This window comes from Mastigoproctus giganteus, chromosome 1, assembly GCF_048544385.1.
Source record: "Mastigoproctus giganteus isolate SK-2022 chromosome 1, ASM4854438v1, whole genome shotgun sequence".
Classification (NCBI taxonomy): Eukaryota; Metazoa; Arthropoda; class Arachnida; order Uropygi; family Thelyphonidae; genus Mastigoproctus; species Mastigoproctus giganteus.
The window spans coordinates 28445289-28457332 of NC_143575.1; the positions used below are offsets into that span (position 1 = coordinate 28445289).

The following is a 12044-nucleotide window of genomic DNA, read 5'->3' on the forward strand; positions in this document are numbered from 1 at the left end:
TTCATGATGCATATTCCTCTGTAATTTGAACAGCTTTTCCTATCGCCCTTCTTATAAATTGATGTAATTTATCCTGTTGTCATTTCTTTCGTTATTTCTTCTCCTCTTAGTATACCATTTAACAGTTTTTGTATCAGAACAGCCACTCCTCTTCCTCCGTATTTCCGAAGTTCAATATAAACTTCTCCAGTCCAGGTGATTTGCCATTCCTTCCTTCCTTTAGCAAGAGTTCCACTTCCCTAACAGAAACTTTTAAGCCAGAGTTGTCTACACCAAAATCCTCCACCATCCTGAACTCTTCCCAGTCGTCTTTTAAAAGTCCTTCATAGTACTTCATCCAGTCTTTCAAAGGTATTAATTGAAATTGTGTTTATTCTGTTTTTAAGTCTTTAAGGACCTTCCACAATTCTGCTGATCGCTTGAAGCCCAATTTGCTATTAATATTTGCATATTTCCTTTCCCATTCTTCATTTTTCGCTTCTATTACCAACCAATTGGCTATTTTCTTCTTTTCAACATAAATGTTCCTGAAATATTTATGAACATTTATGTGACAGGAACATAAATGTTCCTGTCACAGTCACCTGTAGAGACTGTGACAGCTGCTACATAGGAGAGACATCAAGACGTCTTCAAGATCGTCTTACAGAGCATGGCAGAGCAATCCAGCTTGCCGAAACTGACTAGTCCGCAGTCGCGGAACATTTTTGGGTCACCAACCACGATTTTAATCCCAAACGTGACTTCGAAATAGTAGACCACTCACGACACTTTCGCCACTGCCTATGGCTAGAGTCACTTAATATATTAAACAATCCAAAGACCATGAACCGCTGCAAAGGCACACGTCTGCACCCCATCTTAGAGACAACCATTTTAACACTGGATAAACGCTGGAGTAAAACAGCGCACGTCCATGCAACAACAATAGGAAATGAATAACGTGCCTCACTCTCAGCTCATTGCACTTATCCGTTGTATTTAAATTAAATTATCAATTGAAAAAGAGACTCGTTAGTCTTGAAAGCTACTGCTATTGTATATTTTATTGTATAATATTAAACTGGGTTATCATTGTATATATTTTTCATAACCATGGACACCAGTACACCAAGCCCATTCGTTACAATAAATGTTCCTATATGCATCATTCCTATCACCCAGCCATTTCTGATATGCAAGTTTCTTTTCCTCTACAGAAGCTCTTACTTTCTCTGTAATCCAGGTCTTTTTTGGTCCTCGGCTCTTCTTTTTGCCTAGGAATTCATGAGCTATTTTTTTTTTATACAATATTTTTTAAATATTCGAGATTTCTTCAGTATTACCTTTTATCTCTATGTTAATTGCAGCATCCAATCTCTGGGTGAAGCTGTTTCCAATGCTGTTGTCCTGAAGTAGTTCAACGTTAAATTGATCCACTTGTGGCATTTCTCCTTCCTTGCATTGTTGGTTGTCCATGCTTATTTTCTTAATCCAGTTCCACCTCAGTGTTGTTTTAACAAGAAAATGGTCAGATCCACATTCGGCTCCTCTATAAACTCTGACATCTTTCAATACATATGTCCCTGAATGTTTTGAAATAATGTAATCTATAACTGATCAATTTTGTCTTGTCTCCTGTGACCAAGTATATTTATGGATATCCTTATGTTGGAAAAATGTGTTGTTTATTCTCAAGTCACTGGTCACAAAGATTGAATAGTCTTATCTCCGTTGTCATTCCTCTCTTTCTCTCCAAATCGTCCAATAACTTTGCTATTTTGTTCAGTTCCTACTCTTGCATTGAAATCTCCCATTAGAAATATCTCTTTGTTCTTAGGGATTTTTTCTATTAGTTCTCTCAGATCCTCCCAAAATTCATTCTTCAAGGTATCAGTGTCATTAGTCAGGGCATATATTCCCAAAATACATATTTCCTCCCATACATTGTCAATTCCAATGAGATCATTCTTTCATTAATAAATTGCCAGTTTTTGATGTTGTGTCTCAATTTCTTTTTAACAGCAATAGAAACTCCTGCTCTTATTGACTCCACTCCGAAAATGGTAGTATTCTCCCATTATTTCCTCTCCACACCCCTTTTTCTTTGTCTCTGATAACACAACAGTGTCTAAATTGAATTTTTGCAGTTCATCTGGAAGAAAGTTTCTTTTAGTTGCAAGACCTTGAATATTCCAGCATCCCAAAATCATTGTCCTTTTCCATTTGCCAAATCGTTCCCAAAAGTGCAGTCCGTTTTCATTTTCACTTGTAGGTCATTTAGCATTTGTGTATTTTTTACACTGAACGAGGAGCTAGCCCGTTGCAGCAACCCCCCCAACCTGGAGGACTAGGGTATCTCTCTCTCTCTTTAGTCTTGCCCCTACCCTTTGACCTGTCTGGTTTGGGAGGCCCTACCAGTAGCTGAGCTGCCACCGACTTAGCTCTCCGGGTCATCGGGACATGCAAGCCCCCCACCACCACCACTACCACCACCGCCACAAGGTGGAGAATACCATCAGGGAGGGAAAAAAAAAATCTTTATAAATTTTTTTAAACATTTTATATTCCTTTTTTATGGCATTTTGAAAATTTTCCATTTTGGAATTATCTATCTTTGACACCATTTGTATTATTATTCTTTACTACAATACTTTAGAACTGTTGTGTATTTACACAAAATGGCTTATACTGTTCTCATTTTAGGAACTGAATGCCTCCACTATTGAACGAGAACTGTTAAATCAAATACGCATAATATGGAAAGACCAGGTGTTTCCTATTTGGGTGCAAAAGAATGTTTATATTCTTGTTAAAGTTGGTAAGGAAATACTCTTGCTGAACTAAGAGTGAGTTTTTATGGAAATTGTGTAAAGTTTTACCTAGAAAAAAATCTTTATATATGCTCTAATGATGTAAAGCTTAGAAAATTAATCATTAATAAATGTATGAGATTAAAATATATTTTCACTATTTCATTAATCATTAAATAATATAAATTAGGTGTGTCCATTTCCTGTACAATCAGTTATATCTACATTTTCTGTTGACTTCTATTGATTAATCAATTTTTTTTATCATTTATTGGAATTGTTTATCTGCTATTAAAATTAAAGTTATTCAGAAATTAAATTTGAGTGGAACAATCTTTCCAACTGATTCTAATTACTGTGTGCCATTTTAAAGGCTGGGTTTGATTCTGGAATAACCTGTGGGAACACTGGTATTTATGTTGTGAGATCATGTTTATATAGAGTATAAATGGAAATTTATTTATAAAAGTAGTTAACTTAATTATTTTCAGCTCACTGCATATCTTTATGTTAAAGTTAAAATAATTAACTTGGGCAAAAATAATTTAAATAAGCTGAAAATCTCAAGATGTTCAGAAAAGGTGTTATATTTTAAATTAGTTATGGAAAGTTTAATTGGTTGTACTTATTGAATTACATCGTTTACATTTATTTTATATTATTGAATGTTTGAATTCTGGAGATTCCATTATCCCTCAGTATCTGTTATTTACAAATAAATGAAAAATTTTTCCATAATAATTCATGCTCTTATATCTCTACACTTCATTTTTTCCCAGTGTGGGTTACTCCTGTAAGCTTAAAGAATTCCCATAAAGTGTAATCATGTGGATTCAGATTTGGAGATGATGTCAGCCAGTACATATGAGATGACTAGAATATCATTTTTCAGAAAGATGCTACCACAGAAATACCTACAACGGTAATCCAATTTGCCACAGACAATCTTCAAAATGAATTCTTATGCATTTTACAATAATATGTGACTACCATATTGCAGTTGTATTCTTTTGAAGTGAAGATCACATTCATTGTGTGGTCAAGGAGGATTGTTCCAGTTGCAATAGTACACCATACATTTGTAGAATTCTCTCATTAAGCTTATGGTGTATTATAAATTTTGTATCCTTGTTAATCATGGAAGTTTTCTGTGGGCAGTATGTTTATAATCTGCGTGTTTACTTGTCTGATGAAGAGATTATAGTAGCCATTGTGATGGCTTATGACAGGATGATCTACTTTCTTCCTTATCGTGTTATTTTAAGACATAGAGACATTAAAAAGTTTAGATCATTTTCACTGAGCACTGGCTGACATAATCATCATTTGGAAACATGGTGCTACTACAGCCTAGAAGCATTAGAGTAAATTGCAGAAATTGGTAGAAAGAGATAATAAGGCACCCAGAAGGATAGCATATAGATCCTGTTAGTCCTAATCAAATACTCTACCAGGAGTTCGGTTGAAGCCACAGGAGCTGATATTTGTACAAGGATGATGTGTAGGGAGCTGCATAACATCAGATTTTATGGCACACACACAGACCAAACGTTCACAGCATGAAAATACACAGAGTTGAATTGCCAGATTCACATCTGATGCTAATTGGTCCCTAGAACATTGGAAAGCTGTGTTATGGAGCGACAAATCTTAGTACAAGGCTTTCTGATCTGTTGGCTGTATGTGGGTCTGGCAGATGCCTGGAGAACATTATTTATCAGAGTGCGTTGTTGCACCTGTGAACTTTGTTGTAGGCACTGTCACTATCTGTGGTTATTTTTCATGGTTGCCAAAATATTGACCAATTTTGTCTATATTAGTATTTTAATCCATTTAATAATATATATTTTGGAAATAATTTGGTGCATTTCCCAAAGGTTCTTTTGTTTTTTTATAGGCTGAAATACATCCAAATACACGAACAGAACAGTTATCTTAATTTTTTAAATTTAAATATTTATAGAGTAGCAGTTTGTAAAATTAAGATTTTATTTATATCTTATCATTGTGAGTCAGGTACCTCATCATTCATGGTTGACATTGAAACATGAGATTGATAGTAGTTATTACAGATGTATGTCAATGCACAGATTATTCAATGGAAATTGGTGTGAAATAATCATACCAATCAATATAAATGTGGATTCTGTTTATTATAAATACTGTGTTCTGTGTATTACATTATTTTTTATTTTGTCTCTGCATTAAGTGCAGAGAATTTTTTTCATTTCACTATGATTACGATTTGATAACCCACTTTAGATGTCAAATACCTTGCTCTGTCATCTTATGTTTTCAGCTACAGTTGTGCGTGTTTATTGTGTATTTTACAGGTATTTTCCATTCATTAAAGACTACTGCAAAAGGATCTAGAAAATTTGGGCAGATGGGCTGAGAAGTGGCAACTGAAGTTTAACATTGACAAATTCAAAGTACCGCATATGGGTAGAAGTAACCCCAGAGGAATGTACCAACTGTGTGGTACTACATTTAGGGTGGTAGAAAATGAAAAAGACCTGGGGGGTGATTGTGCAGTCAGATATGAAGTTTTCTGAGCAGTGCAGACAGGCTGCCAGAGCAGGTCATCGAGTATTGTCAATGATATATAGGAGTTTTGCTAGTAGGGAAAAGGAAGTGATTATCCCTTTCTATAAGACAATGGTCAGGTCATGCCTTGAGTACTGCATACAGGTCTGGAAGCCTCATTTTAGGAAGCATGTAGAGTTACTTAAGCATGTACAGAGAAGGGCAACAAAATTGATGAGGGGTCCTCTTACCAAGAAAGTTAAGTTCTTCAAATTGCAGCAGCTGGGGAGTAGTCACCTGTGAAGTGACGTGATTGAGATGTATAAGGCCTTGAATGAGTTGTGTACACTGAATTCTGATGGGATTCTTCCATTTTTTTTTTTTTTTGTTTTTTGTTTTTTGTTTTTTTTTATGTGAACCCCAAACACGAGAGGTATTAGAACCTATAGTACTTAGTACCGTGCTTGGGTTGGAGGTTGAGAAGACGAAAGAAGATATTTGTTAACATTGGACTTGAACTTCTGTAGATTGTAATTTTCAGGAAATACGTATGAAGGAAGGTTGTTCCAGAAAATGGCAATTGAATGAATAAATAAGGAAGATGAAAAGTTGGTTCTGTGGGTTTGACGTTGGACAGCAAATGGATGTTGGCTGGTGGTGGCACATGTTTGGACTGTTTTAAAAGAGAGAGTGAAAATTATAGAAGCCAATTCAGAAGAACAGTGCCCATGGAAGTATCTGTAGAAGAGGCATGCAGCAGAAACAGTACATCTATGAGTAAGCGAGTGGAGAGACTCTGTTAGAGATGAATCATTAATTAACCTAACTGCCCTCTTCTGAATGGAATCAAGAAGCCTGAGAGAGGTTTTGGGGGCACCACCCCAGATGTAGCAACAATATTTGGTGGCAGGGCGGATTTGCGATTTATACAGAGTGAGCAGCTCTTTGGAAGAAAAGTAACGCCGAGAGCAAAAGAGAAAACCAAGTTTTTTAGATGCAGAGGAAGCAATATTTGTAATGTGCTTGTGCCAAGAGAGATTAGAAGTCAAGGTAATCCCCAAAAGAGATATATCATTTTGCCTAGAAATCGAAGTGTCACTAAAGATAAGCATAGGAGCAGAAGAATCCTTTTTGCGAGATATAAGACAAAACTGAGTTTTAGAAGGGTTGAAATCAACTGAGTTGTCTTTGCCCCACTGGAGAATTACCTGAAGATTGGCATTTAAGGAATTGGTAGCAGATTTTCGAGAAGTTGAAGCTGATTGAGCAGGACAAGGTTTCTCAAAATGGAAAGTGGAATGCAATGTGCTATCATTGGCAAAACTATGGATAGGATTTCCAGTCAATGGAAGAAGGTCATTAATATACAAGAGGAAAAGAGTGGGGGAAAAAACTGAACCTTGGGGCACACCAGCATTAGTGGAGGAATTAGAAGACAGAGAGCCATCTACCATCACTCTCAGTGAGGGAGGCACCTCTGTAGCCAGGTGGGCAGGAGCAACTTCTTGATTAGACTGGGGTCCGAACCCGTGACCACCAAATACGGAAAGGTCAGGGAATGATCACCGCATATCCCAGAGTAATATGGCCTTAGTTGCTAATGCTCCTAAAAACCAAAAACAACAACAACTCAGTGAGTGATTAGAGAGAAAACTGGATAACCAATTACTAAAAACAGTTGGCAAACCATAAGGTGGAAGCTTGTTTAGAAGACCTTTATGCCAAACACGATCAAAAGCCTTTGAGATGTCAAGAACACCTACTTGTGTTTCACCGAACCTTTCCATTAAATTAGTCCATAAATGGGTAACATAAGCCAGAATATCACCAGTGGATCGACACTGACGGAATCCATACTGGCGATCATTGATAAGACGGAAGATTTCTAGGTAGTTTGAGATTTGGCAGTTAATTGATTTCTCCATTACTTTAGAAAGAGTAGAAGTAATTGCAATGGGACGATAATTGGATGGGAGGGATTTGTCACCCTTTTTAGAAACTGGCTGGATATGAGCAAATTTCCAAGCAGAAGGAAAAACACCTTTGGAATAAGAAAGTGAAAAAAGGCAGCAAAGAATAGGAGTAAGTTCAGGAGCACAGGTTTTGAGAACAAGTGGAGAAATACCATCGGGACCTGGAGCTTTCTTAGCATCAAGATTCATCAAAATCCTTCTGATATCCTTTTGACGGAAGACCACATGAGGCATTGAATGGGGCGTATTGGGAATGGTGGGAGGTGTTTTACCAAGATCATTAATACATGAGTTGGAAGAAAAATGGGATGCTAGCAGGTCAGCTTTATCCTTGGCTGAAGTGACAACAGAACCATCTGGTTTGGACAGAGGTGGGAGCAGAGATGGGCAAAAGTTGCGGCCAATAGCTTTGGCAAGAGACCAGAATGCTTGGCTACCATTAGGGCAAGAAGCAAGTTTTCTACTCTTAGCCTGTTCAAACTCTAGTTTGGACTGATTAATAACTGCTTTGCAATTGTTGCGAGCTTTGGTGTAGGCAGAAAATGAAACTGAAGAATTAGAAACAAGCCAATTACGATATGCAACATTCTTCTCTTGAACAGCCTTAGCACATTTATTGGAAAACCAAGGTTTAAATAAAGGACGAGATTTTAAAGTGGAGTGTGGGATAAAGGATTCCATTCCTGCAAGAATAATTTCACTGACACGATCTGAGCAAACGTTGACATCAGAACTTTTGAAACAGTAATCCGACCAAAGAAAAGAAGTCTCACAGGTCATCCCATTTTGCATTCTTATAATGCCAAACAACACGAGGTTGGGAATAGCCATGAGATAAAGTTTCCATTGGAGAAGAGACAATCACCAACTTGTGATCTGAAGTGCCTAAAGGACCTCTCACTTCGACCGGGTACTTAGAAGGGTTGTTTGTGAGAAAAAGATCAAGCGTATTGGCTGTATGATTAGGATTGTCCGGTATTCTTATAGGTAAATGAACAATCTGTGCTAGGTCATTAGTAATTGCAAAACTTCAGCATCTCGGCTTGCTGTGACTAGAAAACAGAAGCCAGCTGGAGTTGTGAACATTAAAATCACCAAGGAAAATTACCTCACTGTTAGGAAAGTTGGACTGGAGAAAGTCAAGTTGCAAAGAGAGGAAGTCAAAGATCGCCAAGAATAGGAGTATTAGTGATTAGTGGAGTTGGGAGAATGGTAGAGACAACAGATGAATTTGACACAATGAGGTGAGGTAGAGAGATTTTAAGCCAGAGAAGATCAAAGAGAGGAGATTCCAAATTGTCAAGTCTCTGACAGGGAATATCAGAACTGACATATGCACAAGTACCAACTTTGAGGTGAAAGGAATCATACAGCGAATAATTTGGGCACCTGAGATGAGCAATAGTTGAATCAACCGATTATTGAGATTCTGTCAGAAAAAGTACATGGGGTTTGGCAGACTGCAAGTGTAAATGGACAACGTTGAGATTAGAATTGAGACCACGTATATTTGTGAAATGAATTAGGAAGTGCTTGGGAGGTTTAGATCTTTTCGCAGATAAGCTTGCTCTATTAGTTTGACAATTCATGGTGTATTCAATAGTAAGAAAAAGTGGGTGGGACATACTGTATGAAGTAATGAAATTTTTGGATATGGCGTACACGTGGTAAGAATATATACCCAGATCCTTGACATAACGTGGCCTCGACAATGCTCCCTGCATACACGCTACTCGGACTCCCTCCAGTCACTATCTGGCAGAGTAGAGGTACCAAGATTATACACTAGCTGATCCGGAAGCCTCCTAGAGAGTTACCAATAGGTTCAGTCCGGTGTACTAACTAGTGGCCGGCCTGCGAACACCGTTTTAGAGCTGTACCCTCGAAATGTAAGGAATATTGGATCTCGCCATGATGTTCATCATAACCTCAAAAGTCATCAATCATACTGCATGATGGAAGAGGTAGGGAAGGGTTCACCGGAACTTGGCTCTATAGACTAAACATGGGTTGCACCACTTCAAGCCTCCAATAAGCAAAGTGGTGGTATTTCACCGGTTGATGAGAGTCATCTACCACCTAGTACTGCCTGGTAACATAGAGGGGCGACTTTCCTCCATGTGGTGTGGGCGCCACACCTCGACCCCTGCTTACGTTGGTTCACACCTGGGTGGTCACCCACCATGTACTTGTGCATTGAGGTTATTATCAGGATTACTAACAGTCCCACCATTGTGAAGGTGCAAGCTTGCTCAGATTATGAACCTGAGGTGGCATAAATTGAAATTGAGGTTAGGTAGTTGTAGAATAGATGTGCAGAAATTTGTCTGTAGCCAGTGGGCGGTTAATTGCTGGAACGTCTGTTGTGGAAGATGATAGCTTAAATAAATTCAAGGAGGAACTGGACAAACTTTAAGAGGGAATGGTTGTGTGAAATTGTGGGTTTTTTTTTTTTTTTTTTTTGCTGATGCTACATAAACTCATACGCTTGCTTTCTTGCATCACATGCCTCTATTACTACTACTAGAAAGATGCTATGTTTAAACACTCAATGGGAATTGCATTCTTTCTGTTGTAGTACCTACAACAGAAAGAATTCACACACTGATAGTCATACACTCTTTGAAAGTGTGTGAGATCCTGTACATGTAATGACCTCCTTGTACGTTTCCTGTGCATGACCTCTTTGATCTACATATTTTTGCATAGATTGTTGCATATTATTCAAATCTCCAAAATTTCCATGATCCTAAAAAACCTGGCCATGACAGTAAAAAAATCTTTACCCTCCATGGCCTGGTTGATGTTGATTACATCAAATTGTGAACTTCATATGAATGTATATAAATCAATTTCCACTACACTGTAATGTCTCCCAACAAATTCAGTATAACCTAATCTTCTTTGACAAACAAATTTTTCTTAAAAAAAAAATGAAACTTGCATATTAAAACTGCTTTTAAACAATAACTACAATATACAACGCAGAATAAGCGTTGTATATTGTAGTGATAAGAAAACTACCTGATAAGAAAACAGACTGCATTAAACTCCATCCGGGTCGTTAATGCTATAGCAATACTTTGCACAGTGCAGCTTCAGTCAGTACGGGATTCACTATAGTGCAATTTATAATCTGCGACTAATGATTTGGTTTATAATCAGTGACTGCAATTGTTAATCCGGTCATATATGGTTGACATTTTTCTGCAATGATCTCCACAAATTTGCATCACTCCCTTATTCTAAATTTTTCTGCAAACTTATGCAATGTGCATATGTACTATATATAAGTATTGGCATCACTTACTTCCAAAGGTAGTCTTAAGTTCAGCTTCTTCTTAAGCACAGGTGTATCCTTTTTGTCATTTTTTTTTTCTCGGTGACCCCTTTATTATGAGTGAAAAAAGAAAGTGGGATGATACCAAGCCAAATCAACATAAATGGTTGTAATTAGAAGAGAAACTTGAAATCATCAAATGCCACGAAGAAGGTGCTTCATTTGCCAAACTCACACGAAACAAAGGAATAAATGAATCATCTATAAGAAGAATTGTAAAAGGAAAGAATCAGTACAAAGAGTATGGAATAACTACCAACTATTTTGACTCAAAAACAATCGTAAATAAAAGGAGCTCTCTAATGGTAAATATGGAACATCTGCTATCGATATGGATAGAAGATTGTAATCAGAAGCGAATCCCGTTAAGTCAAATGGAAATTCAAATGAAAGCTATGAACCTTTTCAATGCACTTAAAGAAAATTACGGAGACCTGGCAACTAATGAGTCATGGTTGGTTCTTTCATTTCAAAAAACGCTCGGATGTTCATAATGTCTGTATTGTAGGTGAAAGTGCAAGTGCAGACAAAGATGCTGCCGAAAAATTTCCTAAAGAATTTATAGAATTATTGAAAAAGGTGGGTACATAGATAACCAAATTTTTAATGTTGATGAAAAGGGTTTGTTTCGTAAAAAAATTCCTTCTAGAACTTTTCTATCAGAAAATGAAAAAATTCAACCAGATTACAAAGCATCAAAAGATCATCTGACACTTTTGCTGGGCAGAAATGCATCTGGAGATTTAAAATTAAAACCCATGCTTATGTATTGTGTGGAAAACCCTGAGCACTTAGCAATTATGAAGAACGCTCTCCCAGTTGTTTGGCATTCAAATAAAAAGGCTTGGGTAACGAAAACTTTGTTTGAAGGCTAGTTTAAAACTTACTTTTGTCCTGTAGTCGAACGTTACTGCAAAGAAGACAACATGGATTTTAAAGCTTTGTTGTTATTAGATAATGTACCAGGGCACCCAACCGAACTTTGTGACTTTAATGAAAATGTCAAAATTCATTTTCTTCAACCCAACACATCTCTACTGCAACCAATGGATCAAGGTGTCATTGCAACATTTAAAGCATATTATTTGAGACAAACCTTTTCTCAAGTAATAAAAGCTACAACCGAAGCTTTTATTACTTGAGATAATAAAAGCTTCGGTTGTAGCTTTTATTGCACCCTTGTTGGCTGAATTCTAGAAAAATTACAACAGAAATGCTATCGAAAACAAAGCATGGCCCAAAGTTAGTTAGAGTAACATGAGAGTAGTGTGGAAGCAAGTTTTGCCTCATTGCACAAGTGATTCCTGCGGCTTTGAGTCCGAAATTCAGGATGTTTCCGAAGACATTGTCAAAATTGGACACAATCTTGGATTCGAGTCTTTGGAAATGGCTAATGTTCGAGAGTGCATTGAT

The 12044-nt window shown here is 37.2% G+C and overlaps 1 protein-coding gene across 2 annotated transcripts in view; it reads left to right on the forward strand.

Moving 5' to 3' along the window:
- Positions 1-12044, forward strand: part of LOC150090664 (peroxisomal ATPase PEX1-like) — a 311554-nt gene that overhangs the window by 121926 nt on the left and 177584 nt on the right. For both annotated transcript variants that reach the window (XM_090379348.1, XM_090379356.1), the window contains exon 5: positions 2686-2800. In XM_090379348.1, the coding sequence (XP_090235474.1) occupies positions 2686-2800 (115 nt within the window). The remainder of the gene's footprint in view (positions 1-2685; positions 2801-12044) is intronic.